Below are 27,096 nucleotides of genomic sequence, written 5' to 3' on the forward strand. Positions count from 1 at the left end.
GATAAAATAGAACAAAAAAATCTTCTGATTTCTTCTCGAAGCGGATAAAAGATATCATATAAAGTAGAAAAGTTGCGTGGTATTTCAAGAAATAGTATGATGTAATTAAGTTTATATGTGATATATTTCAAACTTTTTGTTGAATAATAATAAAAAACCCAACGTCTTCTTTTCTGTAACCTTTCAACTATTTTGTTCCTTTAGTATTAAAATTCTAATATAAAAAAAAGGGGGAAAACACCATTCACAATTTAGCATTAATTAATGCATAAACCCTTTTAATCTAGCTGATCTTGTTTTTTATGGAATTATCTGGCTGATCTTGCGTCACAATTTGTAATACACTACTAAAAAAGTAAAAAGTTATATAGAAATGCATTACACTGTTTTTTTTTCCTACTTTTTTTGTAATCAATTCATACAAAATGCCCGGAGGAGGAGAAATGCCAGAGACAAAACAAACGCCAAAGAATAAGGCATGCCTTATCTGTATTGACGGATGGGGTATCTCTCCCGAAGAAGATCATAAAGGCGATGCTATTTACAATGCTGAAACACCTGTCATGGACAAATTAGAAAAGGAGCATCCTTTCACAAGTATTGCCGCTCACGGACTGGCAGTAGGTCTTCCTGATGGTTTGATGGGTAACTCTGAAGTAGGTCACCTTAATATCGGCGCTGGTCGTGTTGTATATCAGGTAAGAAAGAAATAAAGAAAAACAAAGATGTGCTTATTGAAAATGAACAGGACATTGTTCGTATCGACCTTACTATGAAAAAAAAAGAATTTGGACAAGTAGAAAATATCAAGAATGCCTTTGAGCGTGCCAAGAGCACCAATGGACGACTTCATTTTATGGGCCTTGTTTCTGATGGTGGTGTCCACGGTCACATTAATCATTTAGTTTCCTTGTTAGAGGCAGCTAGAGATGCTGGTGTCCCCGAGTCCTATATTCATTTCTTTGGTGATGGACGTGACACGGCACCTAAATCTGCTGCAGGATACATGAAGCAGCTTCTTGAATCTTTGGATAAGCTTCAATATGGTAAGATTGCTGATGTCACTGGTCGTTACTATGCCATGGATCGTGACAAGCGCTGGGAACGTATTCAGATTGCCTTTGATGGCATGACTCAAGGTAAGGGAGAGGAAGCTTCCGACCCTGTCAAGGCAATCGAAGATCGTTATGCTGCTGACGAAACGGATGAATTCTTAAAGCCTATCATTGTCAACAAAGAGGGTCAAATCAAGGAGGGAGATACCATTTTCTGCTTCAACTTCCGTTCCGACCGTATGCGTGAAATCACTCAAGCACTAGGTATCGCTCCCTGTCCTTTTGATTCACCTGTACCCAAGAACATTGAGGTTTTTACCATGACTCAATATAAGAGTGATTTCCCTTTCAAGGTCGCTTTCCCTGCTCAATCTATGGATAACGTCCTTGCCGAATGGTTAGGAAAGAATGATGTTCCTCAAATGCATATTGCAGAAACTGAAAAGTACGCACATGTCACCTTCTTCTTCAACGGTGGTACTGAAGCACAATTCAACCTTGAGGATCGCGGCCTAGTCGACTCGCCAAAGGTTGCTACTTACGACCTGAAGCCTGAGATGAGCGCTGCTGGTGTGGCTGATAAAGTAGCCGAGGCTATCGCTTCTGACAAATATCCTTTCGTGATGTGTAACTTTGCCCCTCCTGATATGGTTGGTCATACTGGTGTCTATGAAGCTGCTGTCAAAGGTGTTGAAACAACAGACAAAGCGATTGGTACTATTCTGGAAGCCTGCCAAAAGCATGGCTACGCTCTTTTCATCACTGCTGATCATGGTAATGCTGAAAAGATGTTGTCGGATGATGGTAAAAGCCCTTTTACTGCCCATACATGTGCCAAGGTACCTTTTGTCATGGTGAACGATCAAGGTAAAAAGTTTGTAAAAGACGCTGATTCTGGAGCTCTCTGTGATGTTGCACCCACCGTTCTTGATTACTTGGGACTTCACATTCCAAAGGAAATGACTGGAAAGTCTTTATTAACTTAATTTTTTCGTGTATACATGTATAATTCTAGAGAATGATCAATAAATGAAGTGTTAGGACGGATGAGTCCATTGTATTATAACTATGAACCTATTTGAATGATGAATACCATTTTTGGGCTCTTGATAAACCAATTGATTTGACATCAGGAAGACATCTATAGGAAAGCAGTGTATATATAAAGAATACAATTCAGAGAGGAAATACAAATTGAGTGAGACAAGTTCTCAGCATCACAGTAAGCATCAGGATAGCTTAGACAAAACCGTAGACAGAGAGAAGAGGTGTAGTTGCCAAGAATAGATGCAACCATGTTCATTTTACTTTGTTTTAGAAATCCAATGATGATGCTGTCTATTAAACTTTATTTGTTATTTGAATAAAATCCTATGGTTCACCAGCCTTCATTTCTTCATTTATGTCTTGTTCTAAATCATTTTCATCAGTTGATGCCTTCTTTTCATATAGCTGCTTAATCATCTCCTCATCTTTTTGTTTGCGTAAACGATCAATTTCTAATGCTCCACCTGTCTTTTTCAACTTTTTGGTATTTACAAAACTAACTAGTTCCCTTTCAAAATCATCAGTACGGTTGGCTAATTCCCTTTGTCTCATTTTATCTGCCTGTTCCATAGCGCGTAAACGGCGCTCATGATCTACATCAATAGTTGCTACTTGTTTCAAGACACTTGCCATTCCTTCAAAGCCTTCTTCTACGGGAGTAACTCGGAATTCACGTACGATGGGCTTAGCGCTCACTTGATATGCATAAATCTTTTCTAGCTGCTCAAACACTTCAGAAAGAGCTTCTAAATCATCTTTGATATCAGTCAGCAAGTACTCTTGGTCCTTTAAAGCTTGTTGCTCTTTTACGATTGTTTGCAATTCATATTCCCAAGTCTTTTTCCACTTTGGTTTTACTTGGGCAATAAACATATCAAATTCTTCAATTTCTTTTGAAAGTTCCTTGCGTTCTTTGGCACAGTGCTTCATCTGTATCTCTGAAGGTCGGCATTTTCTTTGGGTGACGTCTAGTTTTAATTGATCAATCGTATCCTGTAAATCCTCCAATCGATTCGTGATCTTATCTGATTTTTCCAAAAGGCTCTTCTTTCCTTCTTCCAAGATAAATCGTGCGGATGATATCTGGCTGTCTTTTTTGATACTTGAATTGACTATGGTAGTTGCCTTCATCTTTATCTCTTCAATCATCTGGTTAGCTTCTTCCTTTGATTCATGATCTAATTGTCGAAGGACGACAATGTCACGTTTTAGGTTTTCAATTTCTAAAAATTGCTTTTTCCATTGCTCTGGGTCAACTTTTTGTGTAGAAGCCTCTTGTGGCTGTTCCTGTTTGTTTCTTTGTGGCTGATCGTCTTTGGGTTGTCTGCTGTTATTTAGATCATTTAAAATTTCGGTGGTTATTTCTCTGATGATCGTTTCATTGAACAGCCCAAACTGTTTCTTCATTTCTTCTATCTGATTCATAAGTATTTGACTTGTCTCCTTCAACTCTTTTCGGAACAAGTCAGACAAAGCTGACATCAATTCCTTTTGACTTTCTCTCTGCTCTTCCTGTTCTATAGGTTGTATTATATGTGTGAGAATCAAAAATGCTTTCCGCTGCCTTTTTTTTTTTACCGTCAATATGTAAAGACAAAACTGATTTGTTTTTTATTTCATTCATGTCTGTTAGCTCATACGACACGCCGATGGTTGGATCACGGATATAAATATTGGGGAAATCATTTTGACGCGATGAATAATTGAAATTTTCAACAAACAGCATGTTTAAAGCAGACATACTCAATTCGCCTTGGTATATTGTTTTTTTGACTTGCTTACCAATTTGAAGAAACAAGGTAAGTTCCTGATCATCATTTCCTTTTTCGTCTTCTTCCCCTTCTTCTGGTACAGCGCGTGTTAATTGGCTTTTTGGCAAAGAGGGAACAGGTGGCGCATCCTGCAACCTGGATGATATATTAGAATAGTCACCATTACCACGATACATTGAAGCACGGCGAACAGACGATCTTCGAGCAAGATTCTCCTGTCGCTTTAAAGCAGCCAAAGCATTGGCCGTGTTCGGGTCATTTTCATCAAATGCTGATGATTTTGGACCAGGAGTAACTGGAGCAGGTGGGGGAGGTGGTGGTGTAGGGATGTGCAGTCTAGTGGATGAGGTAGATCTTGTAGGTAAAGGTATGAAGGAGGAGGTATATGGCTGCTGAGAAGGTGAATAGGGCCTCTTGGTCAAGATTCTCGCTGAAAGATCGTTGGTAGACATTGATGGACGAGGCACTCCACTGGACCAGCCATCATGCTCCGCATTCATACGAGGAGAGGACATGGGAGGTAGAGGTGGAGAACTGCTAGGATACATCATCAAACGTTGTGAACTAGTACTGCCGCCTCTACTTAACGCTGACAGTGGTACTTCTCGGTTCCACGGGTCACCACTGCTGTTGGATCGAATAGAACTCCGTGATTCTCTATCTTTTTCTCTAAGCTGGGCTTGCTTCCCCTTAAGTCCGTGAAGTAAATGAACAATGACTTCTCTTATACGTGGTAAATACTGATCTAAAGCTGCTGGGGAAGGTTGTTCCATCATGGCTATAGATATTGATTCTTGCAAACGCTTTGGAATCCATTGTAAATCACTATGGATAGTACACATAAATAAGGAAACGCAAAGGCTTACATTTCTCATTTTCTTTTTACTTCATGGGAACGCCAGCCTCTTCGAATGCTTGTGATACAAAAAGAAGCTGCTTCTCAAGTGTTTCATGAATCTCAAATATTTCAGAATTAGAAGTGTGCATGTTTGACCATTGGGTCAAAGCTTCTAGCAGAGACTTTGTCGTTCGAAGTAATTTTGTTACTGCATACTCAATTTCGCTTGGCTGTAAACAATAACTTATTAAAAAGGATTTTAATTCTACTTTATGATTTTACCGTCCCACTACTTGAACTACTTGCTCTCTTCATCACGTAAGAAAAAAGTATACAAGAGAGAGAATTATTTTTTTTTCCTTTGCGCAACCATACAGAGACATGATGTTTGGTGTTACTCACTATTTTATTGGCCGTCTCCATACTTTCAAATTGACATTTTGTATTACGATATATGGAAAGTAATTGAAGTAGAAGACAAAGAAGGATATATTGATTTGTTGTATATTATAAAATCATTGTTAGTGGCTTATGCTATTGTTATTTCTATGAATTGTGTTTTCATATGAGAGTTATACTTTTGACACACCAAAAGGTAAAGCCAAATATATAAATAACATATGTAATTTTAGGTTCGGATATCTGTGACAATCAAAGCTAGCATCAAATCTACAGATAAATAAACCTCTCAAGCGAACTTGGCTTAAATGTTTATTAGATCAGATATAACAATGTGTTGTGGATTAGCAACTATCGTTATCAATGTCTAACTCAAAACCTAATTCTATTTCTACATAAACAGGCTTTAGTATCATTTGATCATATCCTCAAATATTATTCATAACCGACAAATTCTTTGTAGCATTAAAGCAAGTAAATACTTTGTTACTGTACTCAAGGTTTGTTGTTGGTAGTAACTTTAAACAGTTTTCCTTTCAATTTGTTTATAGGGGCCATTGAATCCATTTACAATAGCACCTGAAATGTCTCGTTTACAGTTTTCATAAAAAAATATTATTTTTTTTATCAAGTCAATCATGATGCAAGGATTGATTGGTCTTTAACATTTGCTTGAAGCAACTTGTGCAAAAAGAGGATAAGGTATAAATATAACTCTCTCATTAAATTTCAAAACTACATTTGCCTCTTCTATTGTACTCCCTTACCTCTTCTCGAAGGATTCTCTCATATGTCTGAATCCTCAGGTCATAGCGATCTGCCTTTTCTTTCCACTTGTTTTCCTTGTACCCACTCTCCAAATATTTCCTGAGCAGCTTGTCTCGACAACTTCTCTCTGTTTTAAATAAATTGCAGCGAAAGTTTTGTGACTTGTTAGCTATCTGAATCCTCGAGCGGATGGTCTTTGGCAATTGTGAGGATTGCTCTTCGCTCTTTTTGGTTTCAAGTGTTTCCTTTGCCTACTTGACATACTTAGTATACTTTCTGTTTCTTCCAGGTGCCAGATAAATTCGAAGAAAATCGCTTATTAGCTTATGTAGAATCTTTTTGAAACGGCCGGGGAAAGCACACAGATTTTGAAAATTGGTGGCATATTGTCATTGTGCTTTTTGCATCAAATGGCTGTCTATTGTGCCTCTTTCGTTGGTGTCTGGAGGCATAACATCAACAAAAGCTTTAATTATAGGATTTTTTTTTCAGAGTTTTCGGCTTGTTGCCTCTTGGACCAAAATAAGTGCTGTGTATAATTGAAGATAACTTTGGGTAAGCAAGTTCTTGTAATACTTTTCGAAACCCTTAGATTGTATACAATCAGCAGAGAGATGAGGAGGTAGACACTCGATACTATTGTTCAAAGTCAAAGAGGAAGGCAAGGCATTCTTAATCAGCTCTCTCTTAGTCTCTTGTAACGATATATCGCCATTTGTATTCACTAAAAATCTGCGACTTCACGGGAGAAGGAGCGTGTTATACACCTTAAAGCCATAATTGCAGGCGTAAAAAAAAGTCTGGAAAACGCACACTTCTATACTTTTACCTCTTCTCAATAAATTAGTTTAAGCACTTTGAACTCAATAAATATTAGTCAGAATGAGTAGCCTTTGTTGATGGCTTCGTTTACTTTGTCTTATCTCTTTAAATCATGTCAACCTTTTAGACATTTGAATCTGTCTTTAGGTAATTACTCTTTACTGTCAAAAGCTCGATTTTGACAAGTCGATATTAGGACCTGTTACAACGAGACCCAACAGGTGAATGCTTTAGTTTTTAATAATTATTCTCATTTTCTGAAGTGATAGGACTCATCAATACTTGAAAAAAATTCGAAAAGAAAATTGCCTCATAAAATTTTGTCGAGGTAAAAAAAATCATGAGTCCCATTGAGTCTGACGGGTCTAATACTGGAAATTTTTACCTTTAAAATCCTATACTCATCTTTTACTCATTCTTTTTTTTACACATTTTTTTTAAAGAAAAAATACTATGCATGCATACATAAACGTGGAGATGGTCTTTTTTATGTCAATTTAATAGTAATGAAGACGGAAGACTAACATACACCAAAACGATAAAAGTGATGGCATGAATATTCAGCCAGAAAAGGCGAGAAAAAAGTCACAGCATAATAAAATAAAAAATTACTCACCTTTTTTTCGTTGAAAACATGGTAAGTAAAATAAATTTATTGGAAATAAAAGATATGAACATTGGGTTAGTACCGACCTACGTATGGCTATGGTGAGCCCTCACAAAATCAACAGCAAGCATATCAACGACGGCAACAACCGCAACAGCCGCAGACATTTCAGTACTCTCAAAGCGTTAGCTCATCTTTTAATCAAAGACAGCAACAGTCTTATTCATCCACTACAACTAAGTCTCATAATAATTATGCAAATTTTAATACTTATTTATCCACTCATTCACCTATTAATAACATCAATACCCATATACCTACAAATAGAAGCATGTCTGCTAATGACCAAGCAGCAGTAGCAGCTTCGGCAGTATTAAGGGCCGAATCACCTCAAATTTTACACAGTAGAAACGATTCGTCTTTTTCGAGTCATCAATACAGTAACAATAGTGCCATTAGACAACCAAATAATAATCAAGTAAAATCACCATTGCCAACCTCACCCATCCAAGGCCATCAGTTATCCCAATCTTTTCCAAACACAGAAAATTTTAGTTCAGTAAGTTTCAATTTGTGCATTCAACTAAAAGAAATTCATAATAACGTTTATAGCAAGACATTGTTGAAGGATTAACACATCCTACTGCTCTAAATAATGGTGGCAGTACCAATTATAATTCTATTGAAATTAGTAGAACTGTAAACAGCCCTACTTTGCGTGGTGGAAATGACTTGCTTACTCTACCTCCCCTTAACTCGTCCAATCAGTCATCTCCTTCGCACCAGGAAAGTTTAAATGGAGATTGGCCTTCAAGTAACAATAACCATCACGATGAATTGGCTAGGTAAGATAACATCGCATCACATATAGATATATTAAACGCTAATGGAATTGATAAAGACCTGCTACCAATTCTACACCAGTATCATTATCGTCTTCATCACAACAGGACCCATCTATATTAATGCAATATCATAATGATAACAACAGATTAGTCTCATCAACATATCCACAAGTACAGCAACAGAACCAGTCTGAATTTTTTGGAGAAGTTGGACCGTATGGCTGTGGTGTATCAGGATGCTTTGTTAGCTTCAATGTTTCTAATGAGCTATTTCATCATATGAAAAGTGCACATACCAATTTAGATCAAGAATATAAACCATATCGTTGCGCAATGGCCAGTTGTCCAAAGCGATATAAAAACATAAACGGTCTTCAGTATCACCTGAGAGAAGCAAAAGGTTCATCTGGTCATGGTTGTATAGAGGGGGACAACAGTAATCTAAATGTTAAGCCATATCAATGCCAGGTACCTGGATGTAAAAAAGCTTATAGAACCACAAATGGTTTACGTTATCATCAAGTACATGGCCATAATATTAATCAACAAGCCACAGTGAATGGCCTACATACACCATCAGTACCTCAGCAATTACCAATACAACATACAGTAATAAATTCACAGCAACAACAGGCATTACCTCAATTTCGATTACAAAGAGATAGATGGTTGTTAAATAATGATATATAGAAAATCCCCTCTTTTATAATTAAACATTTCCCTATGCTGCTATGCCTCTCCTCTTTTATTGACATACAGAGTGTGCAGCTTTACTATTATACCAAAAAGATATCTTTGCATTAAATTTATTCAAAAAGATTAAACACCCTGTAGACTAGCATTATTTTTCTGATTTATTTTCTTTTCAACAGTGATGTTCTTACCAATAGAAAAGCAGTAGTTTCATTGATTTAAAAATATCTATATCTATGGTTTTGAATGTTATAAAATAATGAGATTGAAAGGCTATTATTATCATTTCTTGTGGATTAGCTCCTATTTTTACCATTTAACTCAATAATATTATTAGGTGAAAAAAGGATGCTGTAGTTGCAAAGGGTCCAAGAAAATATCGCAGAATCTTAATAAAGGAGACACAAGAGCATGCTAAAGCAGTAATCCCATAAATTGGATATCTTTATATTTTTGCTCTACTTTATTATGCCTGAAAATAGCATTGCCAAAAACGAAACCATACTAGCGCAGAGAGTATTCCCATAGCCGTACCAACAAAAACCTGAGATTTTGTATGATGACCTAAATACACCCGAGACCAAATGACGCCAAAGGAGAATAGATTCAGTAACGACGCCAGTACATTAGGAGGTACACCAAGTATCCGGAAGTTAATAGGTAACAAAGAAGACATTGTGACTTGTTGGAAGTAAGTAGCAAAGAAACTTATTGCTTGAGAATGAGAAGAGGGCATGCCATATGTTGTTCTTTTTTTGTCAAAAAGCCTATACGGATCTGGTCTAGGTTGCTTAATGATGCTTTTCAAAAGCTTTGCAACTAATGTAGTTAAAATGGCGCCGACAGTAAAATAGATCAAGTGAAATGAACGGAAATAAACGATGGCTAAAAATACGCATATGATTGTGATTTCACGCGTCTTTAAAAAGCAACAAGTGAGTTCAAAATGTTTATGAACTTCCTTTCCTTGAAATTACATGAGCCAGTATACACAGTATGGCTTTCATTCGCGTAACAGCACGCTCAAGAATTAAATTGTACAGTTACAGAAAAAAAAACCTAAGCCGAGCTGTGGGTCATATCACTCATTTTACCAAGTCACTTTTCTTATAAAATGTTTTCATCAAAATTGATAACTGCTTGGAGAAAATCGGAGTATACTTTTCCTTTTATGTAATTTACACACTATTTTCAGGAATATATGTCGAGTTTACTTGTCGCTTTTTGTATATATTGTATTATAAAGTTTGTAAAAATGCAACTTCACTATCTGAAAATAGTGTATTCCACAAGGAATGAACACTGATATCAAAATGAGCAAGTTTGGGCAAATTCCCTTAGCAAAGTGGTCAAGCTCTTTCTGCTGGATTACTCTTACGCCTGGTGACACTAGTTCCAATATCCACAGTCGTTTTCATTTTGTTTATTCGTGGGTTTAAGCCCTATTATTAAAAATGTTTTTTATGATAACCAACTAAAATGTGGCATCCGAATAAAATCCTCATATGCAAAAAATAATAATAATATGGCATCGAAGTACAAGACTAATTGATAGTTGTAAACTTAAGCTTGGGATTTCAAATTAGAAGAAAAGAAAGGTTCAAGTGTCTATTTTAAGAATACATATATAAAGCTGTTTTCAGTATTCTGTTGCGCAGCCTTTATCTTTAATAACTGCTTCACATCGCCTCTTCATGCTTCGAATTAACCGGTCGGCAAACTCATCATCCAGTATTGTCCACTCTTCTTGTAGATTCACCTTTAATCGCACCAAATTTTTTCCGCACGATTTTTTTCTCTCAATTTACCTTTCAAGAGCATTCCAAACATGCTCGATGGGTTCAAATCATGACTTTGAGCAGGCCAGTACCCAAAATCCCTTACTTGGTGGGGTTCCTTCCATCATTGAGCATAACCATCTGTATGACAGGAAGCTCCATCCTCTTGGAAGATAAAATCCCTCTCCTGATGCACCATGACATTTGTAAATCAAGGATGGAACCTGTTGGTCAAAATATTGATATATGTTTCTTGATCTACAAACCGGTTTCAATAATCTCTAAAGGTCCGAAACCTTCTCCTCAGGATTTTTATATTAGTTGATAGATGAAGAATGTTTTTCTGGTGAGAAACGGATTTTCATATGCAGCCTTTTCTAGGTAATAAACTTTCAAACGCGTTTTTTTCTTGTTCTTTATTCAATAAAGCTATATATACGTTAACATACTTTTAGTAACATGTCATCCAACAACAACAACAACACCGCCTACACTTTAGCCATCATTCACGAAGCTTTAACACCTTCATCATTGGGTGGTGTTATGCAATTGGCTACAGGAATCATCATCAAGGTCGACTCTGCTGCTTGGAAGGAATGCTTGACCGAGATCAACGAAGCGTGTGCTTATGGCTGGAGAATTTTCGACTCAAATAGGCAAAAAGGAGATGTCACTGCTGAAGAGGCTAAAGCCAGAAACATCTCCCTTTGCTTTTCACAGCAACATTGCTGTCATCGTGTAGGGACTTATAAAATTGTTGCCAAGAACCGTCCTGTCCAAAAAAAGTCAAAGAAGGTGGACTGCAAGTGCACGCTTCACGTTAGAGGCTACTATGCTTATCCCCAATACTATGAATTTGTCATTGAAAAATACCATATAAACCATGTTCCTGATGACTTTTTGGATGATATTCTAGCCTTTCGACTGCCTAGATTGTTTGCACGAAATTCTGCAACAATTTCAAAATTCTTCCAAGGCTCCTCGTCAGATAAGAGTTGATATGTTGAAGGCTGCCGACACTTTCGGACGCAAGTCTCACCGTAAGATAAACTATCATGATATCTGGAACATCATGAACAAGGTATGTTTAGTCAAATATATTTGATATAGTTGATATTAACTGTTTCACTTTTACCTTAGGTTGATAAAGAACTGTATCATTTTCACAAAGATCATATGGGGTCTTTCAGGATTTGGATGGATCAGAAGCTTCCGAAGAAGGTTTTCATTGTTTTACTGGGAGATTGTCTTACTCTCAAGACTCTTCTTTGTTTGCATGTGGATTTGTCTCTCTAGATCAACAAATTCGTATGAAGAATTCGAAGGCTTTTCTGTTTGGATGCTACTCACGGTATCTCCAGCAATTTGTCCGATATTCTCTACACATTGATCATCCGTAATAATAGTATTGGTAGAGGATGGCCTGTTGCTTATATGATTACCAACGATCGTAGTACGGGTCCTATTGTTGAATGGCTTCAACAGTTGAGAAATTCTGGTTTTTTGATTGGTCCCGAACAATTTACTATCGATTGTTGTCCGTCTGAGGTTAACGCCATTACCAGAATATTTAATCCTACTCGCACAAAGATCCAGTTCTATGTCTTCCATGTCACTCAAGCTTGGAATAGGCATCTTGCTTCAGTGTCTGTTCCTGGTAACACTCCTGGTGAAAACCAAATCTTCGTGGTGAGATGATGTGTTGTCTTCAGAAAAATGTGTATGAGGAAGACAAGGACCAGTTCCTTCAAATGATTACTGCTTTTCAACTGGATTACGGTGACCAAAGTAAGTTTATGGATTACTTTACTCGTAACTGGTATACCAAAGATAAGATGAAGGTTTGGAGCAGATCCTTTAAGGGCCGTCAGTATTCTCATATGCTGACCAACAACTACATCGAATCTTGGCACAACCAACTGAAGACTATGTTTCTTGGTAGAGTACGAAACAAGCGCCTTGACAAACTTGTTTTCGTTCTGGTTAACGACGTTGAGTATTACCTCAACCAGGAATTTGAAAGAGTGGTCCAAGGAAATGGCACAATGTCTCCTTTTTTTAAGCAGCAAAGATTGCGTGAGTTAGAAGCAGAAGAAGTAGATGAGGAGGCTAGAAGTGATATGATGACAGGGCCCATTACATTGGAAAATTCTGGTAACTGCAGGTATATGGTATGTTCATTTGTCGAAGGTGCTTCAGTTGGTTACTCAATTGAAGTTACTGAAGACAATTTGATTATGTCTTGTACCTGTTACGACTTTGAAAAAAGACACCAACCATGTAAGTATATGTAATTGTTAATTATGGAAATTAATTGTTTTTTTGCTTAGTGGTTTTTACACAGCAACTCTTAACTATGTCTAAAAATACCAAAAAGCTATCTTGCAAACAATACTTGAAAGAGAATTCCGAGAACGTTAGTCTTGTTAATTTCTACGAGAATTTCAACTTTGAGACGCGTCCAAATGCTGAAAATTCTTTGCAAGGAGCTGTTTTTACATTGAATAAAAAGCCCAAAAAAATAAAAGAAGCGTTAATGAACTATTGACCATGCTAAGCTCAAACAACTTCGAAGTAAGTATTGCATCTTTTTCTTAAACTGACTTAACTTTCCATTTAAAATCCCCTCAGTACATGAAAAACTCAGCTGCGACAGCCTTCTGGAGTAAAGAAGAGGCTTCCTATTCACAAGTCAAACAAATTTACGATCAAACCAGAGCACAAGCAGAAAGTGAAAGTGCTTTATTACAAGGCATAGAAGGTAAAAATTAATTAAAATATTTATATGATCACATTATCGTAACTTTGCATTTGCAGGAAACGAACTTGAAATTAAAGAAGAAGCTGCAAATAAAAAGAAAAGGAAGTTCGTTCTTGACATCAGTGAGATTCAAAGCCAGGTAAATCTCAAGTCAAAGAAGTTAGATGTCAAGCTAACTGTTGAAGATAAACTGTAGGGGATTATAACACAAAGTTAGTATCGAACATTATGGTGGGTAAAAGATGTACTACCTTTGACAAAATGTAAATTGAGTGAGAGCATATGTAAAATGATAAAAGAATAGCAATCTGCAGGCGGACTTACAAATCCATTGAAATATTTCTTAAATGCAGATGTCACGACTAAATCGACCTTTTTCTTTTTCTTTTTTTTTTACTAAGGCTTTTGAAGAAAAGAAAGGCACCTTCATCCTTTCCGCTCCGCCAACATCTAATGAAGATTTCTGCATATACATAATGCTGTCATCGATGTAAGTATCTTTTGATTTTCAATAATTGGTTGTCGTTTTCTAACTTGACACATCAAAGCTTTATTAATATCAAAAGAGAATCAATTCGAGACAGCAACAACGTAAAGTTCAAGTATGCCCTGTCAGAGATTGATTATATCATTAAGCATGTTTCTGGCATACTGCAGAACATCTTCTCAATGGATCATCGGCTGTCGATTGATTGGTAAGATATAGCGAAAGTAGATGATCATCATATATACTCATATAACATTATGTTGTATAATGCTATAATAGGGACACCACCTCACTTGTTGTCAAAGAAAGTCGTCAGGGCTACGCTGCTTTTCGGCCTGACTGTATAATAATTACACACAAAGGTGTTGAAGTTGGTACTGTAGAAGTTAAGTCTCTCAATGCATGCAAAACGCTTATCAATGTTGATGCATGTAAAATTGTTGAGATTTGCAAGCGCCAGTTGCATTTGAGGATGAAGGTTGCCAAAACAACAAAAGAATTCGCAACTTTTGGCATACTCGTTACTGGTAGAAGATATATTTTGTTTATATCGTATAGCTTTTTCTAATCACTTAGTTAAATCTTGTTTAGGCAAATATGTTTTTTTTTAGTTCGTTGAGATTAGACATAATAGATGGAGCATATAGATATGTTCAACATGGCAAAGTATCGCTTCCAAGCTTTGCCTCAACAACAACAGACATGGAAGTATTCTTGGAGTCTATGCTCTCGTTCAAGTTAATAATTTAAAACTGTAAACATTTACGTTATTAACCACTTATTTGAATCACATCGTATATATTGATTCTTTTTTTACTCTTGGCTAGAAGCTAATAATAGAAAGCCTACCCAGTGAAGAAGAAGAATTACCATCTTTGTTTGATGAATACTCTCATCTTATCAAACCTACAATAGCTTTGAAAGATGAAAAATAAAAATTCGTCACATTTGTGAAACAACAAAAATAACTGTATTATCGCTTGATGTTCAGGTGAACTTCTTTTTAAATGTAGCAGCTTATGCATCGTTTTGGGTTGATAATCCCCACTGAAACAAAAAATGCAAAGCACTTGTGCAATTTTGTGAGCCACTGTAAGAGTACTTGTAAATATTGTCTTGAGAGTTACAAGTGCTTTTTATTATTTAAAATATCTGATCTTCTTTATAAAAAGCAGGCGATGGAAAAGAAGATGAAGTCAGATAGCGACGTAGCAAAATTATTTTGATAAAGGGTGTCAATATCATCAATTCTAACCATTAAAGATGACTGGGGAGCTTATTGATTTACCAAATAAACATCAGACATGTTTTCTAATTCTATATTTCTTCTGGGCATGTTCTTTCCAAAGAACGTATGAATCAATCTCCATTCTTTTTCAGAATTAGGCATTACATGGTTCTTATTTTGTATAAAAATTTGCGATATTTCCGCTGAAGATGCGCACAAGCTTTTGATTTCTTTAAACTATTATAAAAACATTTCATTTAATGACTTGTTTCTTAAAAAAAAAACTCCCAATAAATTTACCTTGTTCTCAGCTATCGATTTGCTTATAGTCTCATCCTTTTCACCTTGAGTTATGAGAATATAGCCAGCATACCCTGTGCCTAGTTTGCTCTGTTTGCTCTGTTCTTCAAGTAAATATCCGCTGATACTAATGACTCCTCCCAAATTACGCACGCTTCCAAATAACACAGTATCCAACGCTATGGTGCCTCCTTGTGAAAACCCAAATAGAAAGATATTAGGTGGATTCCAGCCGCAATGATGGATTAAGTGGTCTAAGAGTTCATCCATTTTCTTTCTAGTATTCATTAATCCTTTTATTCTTTCAGGGTTGCCGGGAGCCAAAACTATGCACATCGTCAATATATAGGAAGAAACCATGTGAGAGTAAGAGAAAACTTACGATCTCCGGTAAACATGTCAAAACTAGGAAACCACTGATAACAGCCGTCCATGTAAGGTACTATTTCAGGTGCTTGAACAGATAATGTTGCCGTTTGTGGCAGTTTAAGCTGTTGACCCAGTCTTGTAAACGGTGCTTTTGAATCACCTAAGGATCTATCTCTTTAGTTAAAAGATCTTAAATAAAACTTTCTTTTCTGTAGTTACCTAGACCATGTAACAAGATAAGTAAGTTATGATCAATGCCATCTTGGCTGGAATTATAATCGAACTGAAGGCTAACTTTTTTAGAATTTGGTGGTATCGCTTTGTTTTTTATTGTTGAAGAAGAACTTTGAACGTTGATGGATTGCATATGTTCAATATGAAAGTAAAGATTGAATTTTCAAGTGCTTTTGGTATGCTTTTTTTTTTTCCTTTTTTTTTTTTGTAAAAAAAATTAAACCCCGTGCAAACGCGCTTCAGCGAACTATTATGAAAATATATTACCAACTAATAAGAATATTTGGTATTTCTCAAAGCTTCAGATAAACTAAGAATAAAAAAGAAAAATAGGGACAAAATAAAAAAATATTAAATTCTCGCTTTATTATACAATAACAAAACACGGTCAGATGGAGATTATGTTGTACTATTCAAACCTTCTATAATACATTTTAGTGAATGCCTATTTTTACAAAATATGTCACCTTTTTCTAACCTTCAAGTCCGTTCATTGCATGAAATACAAAAACCATTGCATTTGCAGCCAATTGCATAGTAAATCCTCTATACAAACCGTGAATACCCCAAGCACTTGTTACTGGTCTTATCTGTTTAGGTCTAAGGAAAACATCCTCATCTGTATCACTTGTTGTTGTATCCGTATCCGAGAACTTAGTCTTCTTTCGTATCTGCTTCTTTTGAGCACTTGACTTGGTGCGTGTTCCTTCTTCTTTCATGATTCTGTACACTGCATCCAAAATACCACGATAGGGCACAGGGCGTAGGGCAACAGTTGATTTGAAAGATTCATTTGTCACTGGTACTTGACAGTGAAGTCTCTTTCTGATTGTCTCTAATGGTAGCATTAGCAATAGGCCAAAGGTAGACAACGCAAATTCTGCAGCACCATAAAGAATAGGAGAATCAACAGCCGATATTCCAAGTGTTCTAGCAATGATTAGAGGTGCACTACAAGCTAAGAGGGGAGTGATGCCGTGGTAGAGTAAGGTGGGTACCAAGTTCTTGGATAGGTAAACACCTCGAAGGCCACCTTCTTCAGCAAACATAGTGCGTAAAGCATGAAAAGCACCTTTGTATTTACTGCATAAGGGTGAAGCAGATTGTACAATCAGTCTCGTTCTGATAATTTCCAAAGGGCTCAGTAAAACACCAACAACGAGGTGAGAGGCAACCAAGGTGGTGATGTTGGGAGTGACATTATCAAGATGCATTAAAGGTATAGTGTCATCATATAAGCCAAACAAATCATTTAATGAGCTTTCTAGTGCAGGTCTTAGGATGGTACGAAGCATTTCATAAATCCAAGTAACTCGTTGACCTAAACAATCCTCTCTCTTTCGCATCAACAATTCTTTTTTGTACACACTATTCTTTGCTACTACCTTTCTCTAATGAGTTCCAGCCTTCTGTTGGGTGCTTCACAATCAAACTTAATATTTCTAATACTCCACCGCCTTGCATGGGCGCCATTTGGTGAACGGGCCTATTTTGATCGTCATATACACTTACAGAAAATAATTCAAGCTTATTTAGACGTGCTGTATCAGTGGATATCCTCTCTGGCTTTCTATAAAATGTGTCTTCTTCTTCATCGTCCTCTTCATCAGAAAACTAGGAAAGGAAGCTATTAGCCAACCCTTTTGTTGAAACATTTTTTTTTTCTTTACATGTGATGCTTGCAAGGGCTGTACTGACCCTGTTACAGGTGCACCTAGCACTTCAAGATCTTCGTGAGGGGAATATTGAACTTGGAGTAAAGTAGTGCCAACTTCAAATGGGCTTGTTAACATAGTAACAAGAAGCTTTAACAATGCAAAGCTAGTGCATCGCGTTGTAAGACTCTTCAAGTGATCATGCTTTTGTGTATCTTCTAATAAATAAGGTGCACTAGAATCTGCAGAAGGTAGTGAAGTATAGTTGTAGTGGTGGATTCCTGGAGTATAGTAAGGTCTGTGTGGGTTGACCTTTACAGTAGACATTTGCTTATGTTGACATCAATTAATGGGAAAAAAAAAGTAAAAATAAAACATCTTTTAAAAAAAATCTCGCCATATCTAGCAACGGTCACCCTTTTCTTCCCTATTAGGGAAAAGTAAAAAGAATACGCTCTCCATACTAATTAATTTGCAGCCATAGTTGTAATAGTTGCTTATAAGATGCAACTAACCAGTATTAGTTGTGGAAATGTAAAATGAATAAAATGATGGAGATAGAGAATATGATTTATTGGCTATTAGTATATCGCATATACTTTTAGCTGGTGATGCTTAATAGGACATCTGTGACCAATACATTAGCATCTACTATTAGAAATATCATGGCAGTTAAGAAGTAAGCTATCTACCTGTTTATTGTTTTGTTTGATTAGAAATAAACACAAAAAAAAGATATTTTTAAGAATTCTATTACATGATGAATTACTGCTTGATTGAACACTTTAATTAATACCTCATTGTAAACTTTCAGATTTATCTGCAACTGTCAAATGTGTACGACTAGACAAATACTAACATGATCGATGTTTTTTACTACGTTACTCTATATTATTTTTTTTAGGTTTGATGACCTTGTAGTTAAGCTTAACATGTTTCTTTTGCGTGATAATTGGGGCATTCAGTAATTTAGCTTCATCACTGCCGTAAGGCAAATGCTTTGTTTACCCTCTCACATGGTTCTTTTCGCTATTAATCATGACATTACTAGTGAGGCTAATAGTCCTCCTGGTGTAACCGATTCTTGCCATAATCCAAACAACAAACCGCTTAAATTCAAAACATAGGTGCAAACAGCTAAAAACCAAAAATGGAACATCCCATTTAACAACAAATCAGATAATGATGATGATGATATTCTGGGAGGTCAAACAGCTTTTCTTCAAGCTATTGATAAGCATTCTATTGTTATCGCTGCTTCAGAATATGCAAGCTAAACTTTAAAGATAGAAGTCGTAATTTCGTCCTCGAAGGTCAATTTTCTAAAGACATAGGGCTCAGAGAAAGAAAAATTGGTAGAGCTCACCAGCAGATCAAGCTTAATTTTGATAATGAAGAGGATAAGATGAAAGAATTAAATAAGGAGCTTTTGGTTCTAATCAAAGTACAAGCAACGATGGATAAAAACTCGGATATGATCAGAATAGGAATTGCCAATATCCCTTGTAAAAATGATGACAAGTTGAAGCCGTTGAAGATATAATTATTTGAAAAATATGGAACCATTTTGAAAATAGGGCTCTATCATACAGTGAAGAAACAAATGCACTTCTTCGTTCATTCGATAATTTAACTCAATCACCCAATGTGAAATTTCACGCTCATCAGACACTGTAGACGAAGTATTGTGGAATCATTAATCTCAGTCAGTCCCAAAGTATGGAACTAATTCAAGAATCTGATGATTAAAGGTTTTTACTTGTGAAGCTCACTTGGTCAGACGAATCTATACAACCCATTTTTATAGTAAACCTCTATGCTCCAGCAAGTAACGCAGCCAACAGGAATGTCTTCTTTTCGAGCGTACTTTATCATTTAAACACCATGGATAGTTCAAGTACCATTACTTAATTTCTCATTTGACAACAATAATTATCGCAACACAACCCGATCGAACATCCCACATCATTTTCTACAGCTTGTACTTTCTCAGTTTAGAGAGTATATAAATTACGAGGAAGAAGATATCAGCTTCTGATCTACTTTTTGAAGAGCAGATTCATCCACTTGTATAGATTATATGTTTGCAAAAAAAAGCATTCACAACAATTTCAATGATGGGAACGTTGAATACATGAGCAAAGAATGGATAGACCTTGCTCTTTTATCCATAATTGCACCGTAGAAATCTCTTCAGCTAGAAAAGGTCTTTGGAGAGTAAACCCAAATTTAGCTAAAAACTCAACATGCATATGCAAGCTCAATGAACAAATAGAGCAATACATTGCTAATAAGTTATCCAAATACAAAAATTTTCTTTAAGTGAAATGGAATCTTCTCAAGAAAACGGTTAAAAAAATTATTCAAAGCTTTTGCAGATATAGGTGTAAATGGAGGAATGAACAGATCAAGCAGCTTCAAAGTCAGAGAAATGGTATTTTTCGATGGTACTCCAACAACCTAACCTATTTGAATGTCTTGCTTCCTGAAGTTGAGAATAAGCTTGAAAAATTACTAACAGAAATAGACATCCTCAGAGCAAGTAAACGATAGATAAAAAATAATGAGAAATTTGTCGGGTACCTCAAACGAATAGCCGAATCAAGAAATATTAAACGAAATGTCACTAAGATTGTTCATCCAGAAGCTGTCTTGGAATGCTTAGATATTAAAGCGAAACTTGGCGCTATGTTCAATTTCTATTCTACACTTTACTATGCAGAACCTATTGATCATCATGATCTCGAATCAATCCTTAAATATAGTCAATAGCATTTTGTTTTATAGTATTCTAGATTGATCGAGAAGAGCTTTATACAAAAGTAGCCTAGTCATGGATTGGTTGCACTACGAAACCTTAGATATGATCAATGGTAAGTCACTAGTACTAGATATTTATAATGACGCTATCAATAAGGCATTTTTTCCAAAATCAGGGCAACAAACTTGTTTGGCCTTCTTACTCAAGACTAGTGACCTTACACGTCTAAGAAACTAGCTCCCAAATTTATCAATAAATACAGACTGCATAGATTTCACAAGGATCGTGAATATCTCATCAAAATTAATCAATTGTTTCTAATCAGGTTTCATGCATAACAGGTTCATAGGAAATCATGGGTTTTTCTGTCGGTTGATTACGAAAGATGCCTCTAATCAAAGTCAAAATCAAAAAATTTAGGAGTCATGTTGGATCAAACAAAAGCCTACAATTTTATGCACTCCAATATTTGTGCAAAGAGCTAAGAAGATTTGGCTTCCCAGATAAATCCATCAAGTATATCCACGAGCTTTTTTTTTGGGGGGCAATTCAATTTCAATCGTGAGCGGATCCTTGTCTGTCAGCATACAACAACTGCATGGACTAAGTCAAGGAGGCTCGATTTCACCTATACTTTTCAATTTTGCAATAGAAGCATCTTTACTATCTATTCTTAACAATGAAATCATTAGCAGTCGCTGTTTTAGCTAGTAGGCCCAACTTTGACTTACAATTAACAGCACCAAGACCAGTCAAACTATTAACCTACGTAGACGACATACACATATTTATCGATTCTAAGGAAGAATTTCTAGAGCTACAAGGGCGTCTAAAATTATATAATGGTGCATCTAACTCTCAAGTAACTTATTCGAAGTCGGTAGAATTTCCCTTAGCCGGTGGATCCACATTCAACAATCGAGGACTCAAAGAACTGAACAGCCATAATGGTCTCAGGTGGTTTGACTCTCAATCATTAGGATACATCAAGTACCTTGGATACCCAATATGAATCAACATCAATCAAAGAACTATATTCTACAAAGAAATCATCAGCAAACCTGAAAGCTCGGTTAGTATTCATTCACAGCGTTAACTTTCCGTTCATGGCAGGACACACGTTGCTAATACATTTATACACTTCAAACTGTAGGATTTTCTGAGAATTACAAGGCTTTCAAAAAACTTCCAAAGCAAGGTGTCTTCTATTGTGTATCAATTCGTGACTCATAGCCTGTTTCCAAGGATGACTCGAGCAACTCTAGAACAACCAAAAAACAATTGTGGTGTTTCATTACTGAATTTAGAAGTCTAGCAAAGGTTTTCCAGTTTTGATATATTGATTCATTACTGTTAAATTGTCATCAACAGATAATGAGCTTCCTGTACAAGGTGTTGGCACTTACTTTGCAATCTTCATTGGATGTTCCTTCATATATCATCCTTATGATATTGAAGTATTGCAGATCCTATGGTAATATGAAAGGCTTCCATTCACTAATCCCTATGTTTACTACTTTAGACTTCTGTTCTCACTCACTTACTGAAACTTACGTGACAATATCACCACAGACTAGTCTACTCATTCCCTACAATGATCATGTGAGAAGACTCACAAGAAGAATTCATTTAACAAATTCCTTCAAGCACAAAAAAGATATTATTTTCTTCAACGTGATTTCTTTTTAAACGGTATACAAATCAAAAATATGCAACATTGTGGCTCTCCTAGTATTCTACAAAAAATCAAAAATGCTATTCTTATTGAGAATCTTAACTTGAAGCCGTTTGTTGCAACTTTGTTGTCAGCTGAACTGGACGATCTTGAATTTGACAATGAAGACCATCCAATTGAATCAAGTATCAATCCTGACCCATTCATTGATTAGATGAGCTATGATGATATCAATATAGCAGTAATGGAGAATCGTCATCCACACAGCACAAATATAAGTCGCAACAACCAAAAAGCTTTTATCATCAATCCTATGCACCATATTCCTAGAAATGCATGGTATAGACTTCCCCATAAAAATCACCCACTCGATCCAATTTGCACAGAATCATTCCAACAAATGTAGAAGACGAATATTATCAATTATGCAAATTATCAGAAGCATAGTAGCATATGCTCTTCACTTGCATTTAAGAATAAGACTTGTGGAAAGCAGTTTTCAAGAAATATCTGTCAAATCCTAAAGGTCCTAGTAGTAGCTCAATATCCCAGGAGTTATCAACGCTTATGTTTTCCAAGGATTATCATGACAAGTTTGCAATATATGATTCTTTTGCTCTAGTTGTCCATTTCATATAGAAAGCTCACTAGCAATAATTCTTTGAACAAACTCCTGTCTTTGATGAGGTTGTTACCAAACGAATCCAGAAATAACTTTTGAAACTATCTGCATACGATTTCTTATGCTAATATCTTTTGTATTTACGCAAAAGATCACTGATTCATACAATTACATCACTTAGTTCTTATGCTCTTTGATGGGCTTTAATAATTAAAATGTTCATCCATAAAAGAATTGTTTATCTTATGGAATGACATATGTTGTTGAAAATTGGTTCTCAACAGTTAATATTGCAGGGTATGGAGGTTAATTTTCTTTAGAAATCTCTGATTTTATTGATAAAGATGTCTACTAAATCGTGATTCGCTGCATAACTGATACACTTCATTGTTAGATATGCCTGAAAATAACTTTGCACTTTAAAAATCCTTTTTATTTGTCTGAATTTGAAGTACTTGTGGATAACATATTTTATATTCCGACGAACTTCAACCAGTTTTTATGTGTAGTCTGCACAACTTGCTCAATTGACCATTGACGTGCTTCAGCAACAATTCGAATGATCTCAATCATACAGTCATCTAAGCCTTTAGGTGTATTTATGTCGGATTCAATCAACAATCTGTCATCGGGTACTGCTTTAATTAACTCAATCACTTTGTTTGCTGGCAGTAAGCGAGCATTGATCACTACAGAGAAAGATACGTATACTTTAAAGCCTTTCAATTGTATAAACTGGTTGAGCGTAGCAGGTGAGCCACCATAAGAATGAAGACAGAGACGAAGGGGAGGTAAAGGACTAAACTGTCTCTTTAATTTTCTATTACTGAAGTTTTTTGACTGTTCTTTTAAATAATCAAACAAGTGGCCTTGGCCTTGTACACAATGAATGCTCACACCTCGATTCAGTTCTCTCGCCAGACTACTTTGGATTTCAAATATCTTCATTTGGTGCTCAATTGTGCATTGAACGTTGGTTGGTTTAACTCCATGCCATTCAACTGCACCGCCGGGTAACAACTTGGCGGATCTATCAACACCTATTTCGCCAACAAGCGCATTTGGGTGATCTATCAGTTTCTGACGCAAATTTTGATACCAAGTGTCGTATGAAAATGGAGCATCCAAGTCACTAATTAATTTATTTAACTCTTCTTCATCTGGACATCTTAACACACTTTGGTAATGCTCTTCCCGAGGAAGATCTTGCACCATTAAACGATAACAAAACCAAGGATGGATACCTACGCAAAGACATTAAAGGAGTATTCTTTTGTCTTTTTTAATATTTTACCAAAGGAGGGAATGCATTTATTTTTGCTTATTTTATCGCATTCTTTTGCAACATCTGAAACTCTATCCCAATCATCCTGTCTAACGCCCATGATTGTGATATGACCTGTTTTTAATCGAGGAATCATGGATAAGTTTGAAGTATCATCATGCGGGTGACAGTGAGCGTCGCATATATTTGGAAACAGGTTTTCATCAAAGTGTTCCTTTGTAGTGGGTACACCGTGATTACTAAAGTCTGTTTCTGTTGATTCACACATGGAGTAAAAGAAAAAAAAAAAAAAAAAAAAAAAAAAACTAAAAAGAACGCATCTTTTTATGTAAACCCAAAGCGGAATCTTAAATACACTTGATGACAATGATATAACGATATTTAATACAACGGTCGTGAGGTATTATGAAAAAGAGAGACACTTGTTGGCTGTTGGATATTCTATGAAACAAATTACAGAGGGGAAAAAAAAGTTTTCCCTTAAAACGCTTATTTTAGTTTTCCAATTTTGGGTCGCACAGTAAATTAAATTGCCTTTTTTCTTCCCCTTTCTTATTCTTTAAACATGTCTGATGCAAAATATTTTCAAAGAGGTTTTATAATTGCTTTATAACCATTATTTGACTCTTTAACCTGCTATGATTTAGGTAAAATTCAAGAACTTCGAGCAGAGCTCACTTCTGAAAAACGTGATCAAAAACATCAGCGCAAAAAGACAGTGATGAAGAAAATCGTTGCCAATATGACAATGGGAAATGACATGTCACCTTTATTTCCTGACATTCTGAACGTGATGCAAGTACCAGTATTGGAAATTAAAAAAATGGTTTACCTTTACATTATTAATTACGCAAGAACAAAGCCAGACATGGCAGTTATGGCAATATCCATGTTTATAAAAGTAAACAAGTACACATGCTTATCAACTCCATATTAAGCAAAAAATATGTATAGGATGTAGAAGATCCTGATCCATTGATTAGAGCGTTAGCTATACGCACAATGGGCTATATTCAAGTAGAAAAGATTGTAGATGTATTGGTTGATCCTCTTCGACACAGTTTAAAGGATAGAGATCCTTATGTAAGAAAGACAGCCGCTATATGTGTAGCTAAACTTTACATGTATGACAAAGTGTTGGTAGAAAGTGAACATTTTGTAAGCATGCTTAAAGATTTGTTGGCTGATCCAAATCCAACAGTAAGTAAAGTAAATTGGTCTGGTTTATTTTATTAATTTTATGATAAAAGGTAGTTGCAAGTGCAGTCGCAGCTTTAACAGAAATATCTGAAAGATCTGATAATATCCAATTGAGTCTAAACCATTCAGTTGCTAGCAAACTTGCTGCAGCATTAAGTGAAAGCTCAGAGTAAAAAAGAAAAAGAAGAAAAGCTAAACATATAAAAGGACTAAAAAAAAACCATTAAACTTAGATGGGGACAAACATATATATTGGAAGCACTCATGTACTATGTGCCTCAAGAGTCTAGTGATGCTGAAATGCTTGCTGAACGCATCTCTCCTCGTCTTCAACATGCCAATTCGGCCGTTGTTTTGACTGCAACAAAAGTAATGATGTATCTTATGAACTATATGAGTAATGAAGAATATATCAACCAACTCTGTCGTAAATTGGCTCCTCCTTTAGGTAAGCTATATTTATGCATAAAACAATTCAAAAGGTCTCACTTTTTTTTTTTATTTTAGTTACATTACTTGCTTCTGGATATGAAGTACAGTACGTAGCATTACGAAATATACAGTTGATTATTCAGAGAAGACCAGAAATACTTAAGAATGACATCAAAGTGTTCTTTTGTAAATACGACGACCCAATTTGTGTAAAGTTGGGCAAGCTGGAAATTATTTTCAGATTAGCAAATGAGCGAAATGTTGATATGGTCCTTCATGAATTAAAAGAGTGAGTTACAATAATTTTTTATATAATTTGTCTAATTTTTTATGTAGATATGCAGCAGAAGTGGATGTTGATTTTGTTCGAAAGGCAGTTAGAGCTATTGGCAGGTTGGCTGTAAAGATTGAAACAGCGTCCGATAAATGCATTACTACTTTATTGGAACTTATTCAAACAAAAGTAAACTATGTAGTTCAAGAGGCTATCATTGTTATTCGAGTAAGGCAGAAAAAGAAGAAGAAAAAAGAGGAGCATTGGGTTGATATCTTTTGCTGTAATAGGACATTTTTAGAAAATATCCCAACCAATATGAAAGCATCATTTCTACATTGTGTGAGAACTTGGATGATCTTGATGAGCCAGAAGCAAAGGCTTCCATGATTTGGATCATTGGACAGTATGCTGATAGAATAGAGAATGCAGATCAGCTACTGGAAGATTTCTTGTATACATTTTTAGAAGAACCTTATGAGGTAATTCACCTTAGATTATAAGGCAACATGCGTCACTAAAGAACAAAATTGTACAGGTGCAATTGGCTTTATTGACAGCTACTGTCAAGTTGTTTGTTCAAAGACCTACAGTTGGACAAGAACTGGTACCTAAAGTATTGAAATGGGCTACTGAGGAAGTAGATAACCCTGATTTGAGAGACCGTGGTTACATCTATTGGCGTTTGCTTTCAACAGATCCTGCAGCTGCAAAGGTAAGACAAAGCTTGGCTTAAATCTTAGCTTTAATTCATTTTCGCTTTCTAGGCTGTTGTTTTGTCGGATAAACCAGCAATAACAACTGAAAGTGATAATCTTGATCCCAACTTCCTCGATGATCTCCTGCTTCACATTGGATCTCTAGCATCTATCTATCACAAAAATCCCACTACATTTATTAGTCGTTATAAGCATAGATATTTGACACCCTCACCTGCTTTACAGAAAAGACCTGATCAGCAACATCAACCACAACAGCAACAGTTGCAACAATTACAGCCCCTTATTCAACAAGAACAATACCAACAAGTACAAAGCACATCTGCTCAATTCAACGATTGGAGTTACAACGCAGCTGCAAGTAATGCCCGTGTTTTATCTACTCAATCAAGTAACCCTTATTCCATGGATTTGCTACAGTAATTTAAAAATAAAATAAAAAATAAACCTTGAAAAACATATCAGGCTTC

The 27,096-nt window shown here is 35.9% G+C and overlaps 11 protein-coding genes across 11 annotated transcripts; 7 read left to right on the plus strand and 4 right to left on the minus strand.

Annotated features, from left to right (window-relative positions):
* Nucleotides 1-425: 425 nt before the first annotated feature.
* On the plus strand, nucleotides 426-2,041 carry RO3G_00463 (2,3-bisphosphoglycerate-independent phosphoglycerate mutase; the record flags this gene model as incomplete). Its single annotated transcript, XM_067655054.1, has 2 exons — nucleotides 426-698; nucleotides 749-2,041. The coding sequence occupies 2 exons, from the start codon at nucleotides 426-428 to the stop codon at nucleotides 2,039-2,041; spliced, it is 1,566 nt and encodes a 521-aa protein (XP_067511155.1).
* Nucleotides 2,042-2,426: 385 nt separating this feature from the next.
* Nucleotides 2,427-4,861, minus strand: RO3G_00464 (uncharacterized protein; the record flags this gene model as incomplete). The annotated part of the gene is made up of 3 exons (XM_067655055.1): nucleotides 2,427-3,619; nucleotides 3,681-4,699; nucleotides 4,761-4,861. 3 exons carry the CDS (start codon nucleotides 4,859-4,861, stop codon nucleotides 2,427-2,429), a joined length of 2,313 nt encoding a protein of 770 aa, XP_067511156.1.
* A 2,778-nt stretch (nucleotides 4,862-7,639) lies between these two features.
* RO3G_00465 (uncharacterized protein) lies at nucleotides 7,640-8,287 on the plus strand (the record flags this gene model as incomplete). The annotated part of the gene is made up of 3 exons (XM_067655056.1): nucleotides 7,640-7,867; nucleotides 7,921-8,153; nucleotides 8,233-8,287. The coding sequence occupies 3 exons, from the start codon at nucleotides 7,640-7,642 to the stop codon at nucleotides 8,285-8,287; spliced, it is 516 nt and encodes a 171-aa protein (XP_067511157.1).
* Nucleotides 8,288-11,083: 2,796 nt separating this feature from the next.
* Nucleotides 11,084-11,920, plus strand: RO3G_00466 (uncharacterized protein; the record flags this gene model as incomplete). The annotated part of the gene is made up of 3 exons (XM_067655057.1): nucleotides 11,084-11,443; nucleotides 11,541-11,705; nucleotides 11,765-11,920. The coding sequence occupies 3 exons, from the start codon at nucleotides 11,084-11,086 to the stop codon at nucleotides 11,918-11,920; spliced, it is 681 nt and encodes a 226-aa protein (XP_067511158.1).
* Nucleotides 11,921-12,318: 398 nt separating this feature from the next.
* RO3G_00467 (uncharacterized protein) lies at nucleotides 12,319-13,172 on the plus strand (the record flags this gene model as incomplete). The annotated part of the gene is made up of 2 exons (XM_067655058.1): nucleotides 12,319-12,904; nucleotides 12,955-13,172. The coding sequence occupies 2 exons, from the start codon at nucleotides 12,319-12,321 to the stop codon at nucleotides 13,170-13,172; spliced, it is 804 nt and encodes a 267-aa protein (XP_067511159.1).
* A 1,349-nt stretch (nucleotides 13,173-14,521) lies between these two features.
* RO3G_00468 (uncharacterized protein) lies at nucleotides 14,522-14,614 on the plus strand (the record flags this gene model as incomplete). The annotated part of the gene is made up of 1 exon (XM_067655059.1): nucleotides 14,522-14,614. One exon carries the CDS (start codon nucleotides 14,522-14,524, stop codon nucleotides 14,612-14,614), a length of 93 nt encoding a protein of 30 aa, XP_067511160.1.
* Nucleotides 14,615-15,148: 534 nt separating this feature from the next.
* On the minus strand, nucleotides 15,149-16,136 carry RO3G_00469 (uncharacterized protein; the record flags this gene model as incomplete). The annotated part of the gene is made up of 4 exons (XM_067655060.1): nucleotides 15,149-15,337; nucleotides 15,401-15,726; nucleotides 15,783-15,941; nucleotides 15,989-16,136. The coding sequence occupies 4 exons, from the start codon at nucleotides 16,134-16,136 to the stop codon at nucleotides 15,149-15,151; spliced, it is 822 nt and encodes a 273-aa protein (XP_067511161.1).
* A 340-nt stretch (nucleotides 16,137-16,476) lies between these two features.
* Nucleotides 16,477-17,985, minus strand: RO3G_00470 (uncharacterized protein; the record flags this gene model as incomplete). The annotated part of the gene is made up of 3 exons (XM_067655061.1): nucleotides 16,477-17,324; nucleotides 17,453-17,489; nucleotides 17,674-17,985. 3 exons carry the CDS (start codon nucleotides 17,983-17,985, stop codon nucleotides 16,477-16,479), a joined length of 1,197 nt encoding a protein of 398 aa, XP_067511162.1.
* A 1,807-nt stretch (nucleotides 17,986-19,792) lies between these two features.
* Nucleotides 19,793-20,430, plus strand: RO3G_00471 (uncharacterized protein; the record flags this gene model as incomplete). The annotated part of the gene is made up of 3 exons (XM_067655062.1): nucleotides 19,793-19,839; nucleotides 20,043-20,200; nucleotides 20,255-20,430. 3 exons carry the CDS (start codon nucleotides 19,793-19,795, stop codon nucleotides 20,428-20,430), a joined length of 381 nt encoding a protein of 126 aa, XP_067511163.1.
* A 2,757-nt stretch (nucleotides 20,431-23,187) lies between these two features.
* RO3G_00472 (uncharacterized protein) lies at nucleotides 23,188-24,269 on the minus strand (the record flags this gene model as incomplete). Its single annotated transcript, XM_067655063.1, has 2 exons — nucleotides 23,188-23,848; nucleotides 23,965-24,269. The coding sequence occupies 2 exons, from the start codon at nucleotides 24,267-24,269 to the stop codon at nucleotides 23,188-23,190; spliced, it is 966 nt and encodes a 321-aa protein (XP_067511164.1).
* Nucleotides 24,270-25,003: 734 nt separating this feature from the next.
* On the plus strand, nucleotides 25,004-27,049 carry RO3G_00473 (uncharacterized protein; the record flags this gene model as incomplete). Its single annotated transcript, XM_067655064.1, has 8 exons — nucleotides 25,004-25,201; nucleotides 25,252-25,370; nucleotides 25,435-25,649; nucleotides 25,709-25,922; nucleotides 25,970-26,135; nucleotides 26,198-26,389; nucleotides 26,446-26,622; nucleotides 26,675-27,049. 8 exons carry the CDS (start codon nucleotides 25,004-25,006, stop codon nucleotides 27,047-27,049), a joined length of 1,656 nt encoding a protein of 551 aa, XP_067511165.1.
* Nucleotides 27,050-27,096: the final 47 nt, after the last annotated feature.

Source organism: Rhizopus delemar, genomic scaffold (genome assembly GCF_000149305.1).
Source record: "Rhizopus delemar RA 99-880 supercont3.1 genomic scaffold, whole genome shotgun sequence".
Taxonomy (NCBI): Eukaryota; Fungi; Mucoromycota; class Mucoromycetes; order Mucorales; family Rhizopodaceae; genus Rhizopus; species Rhizopus delemar.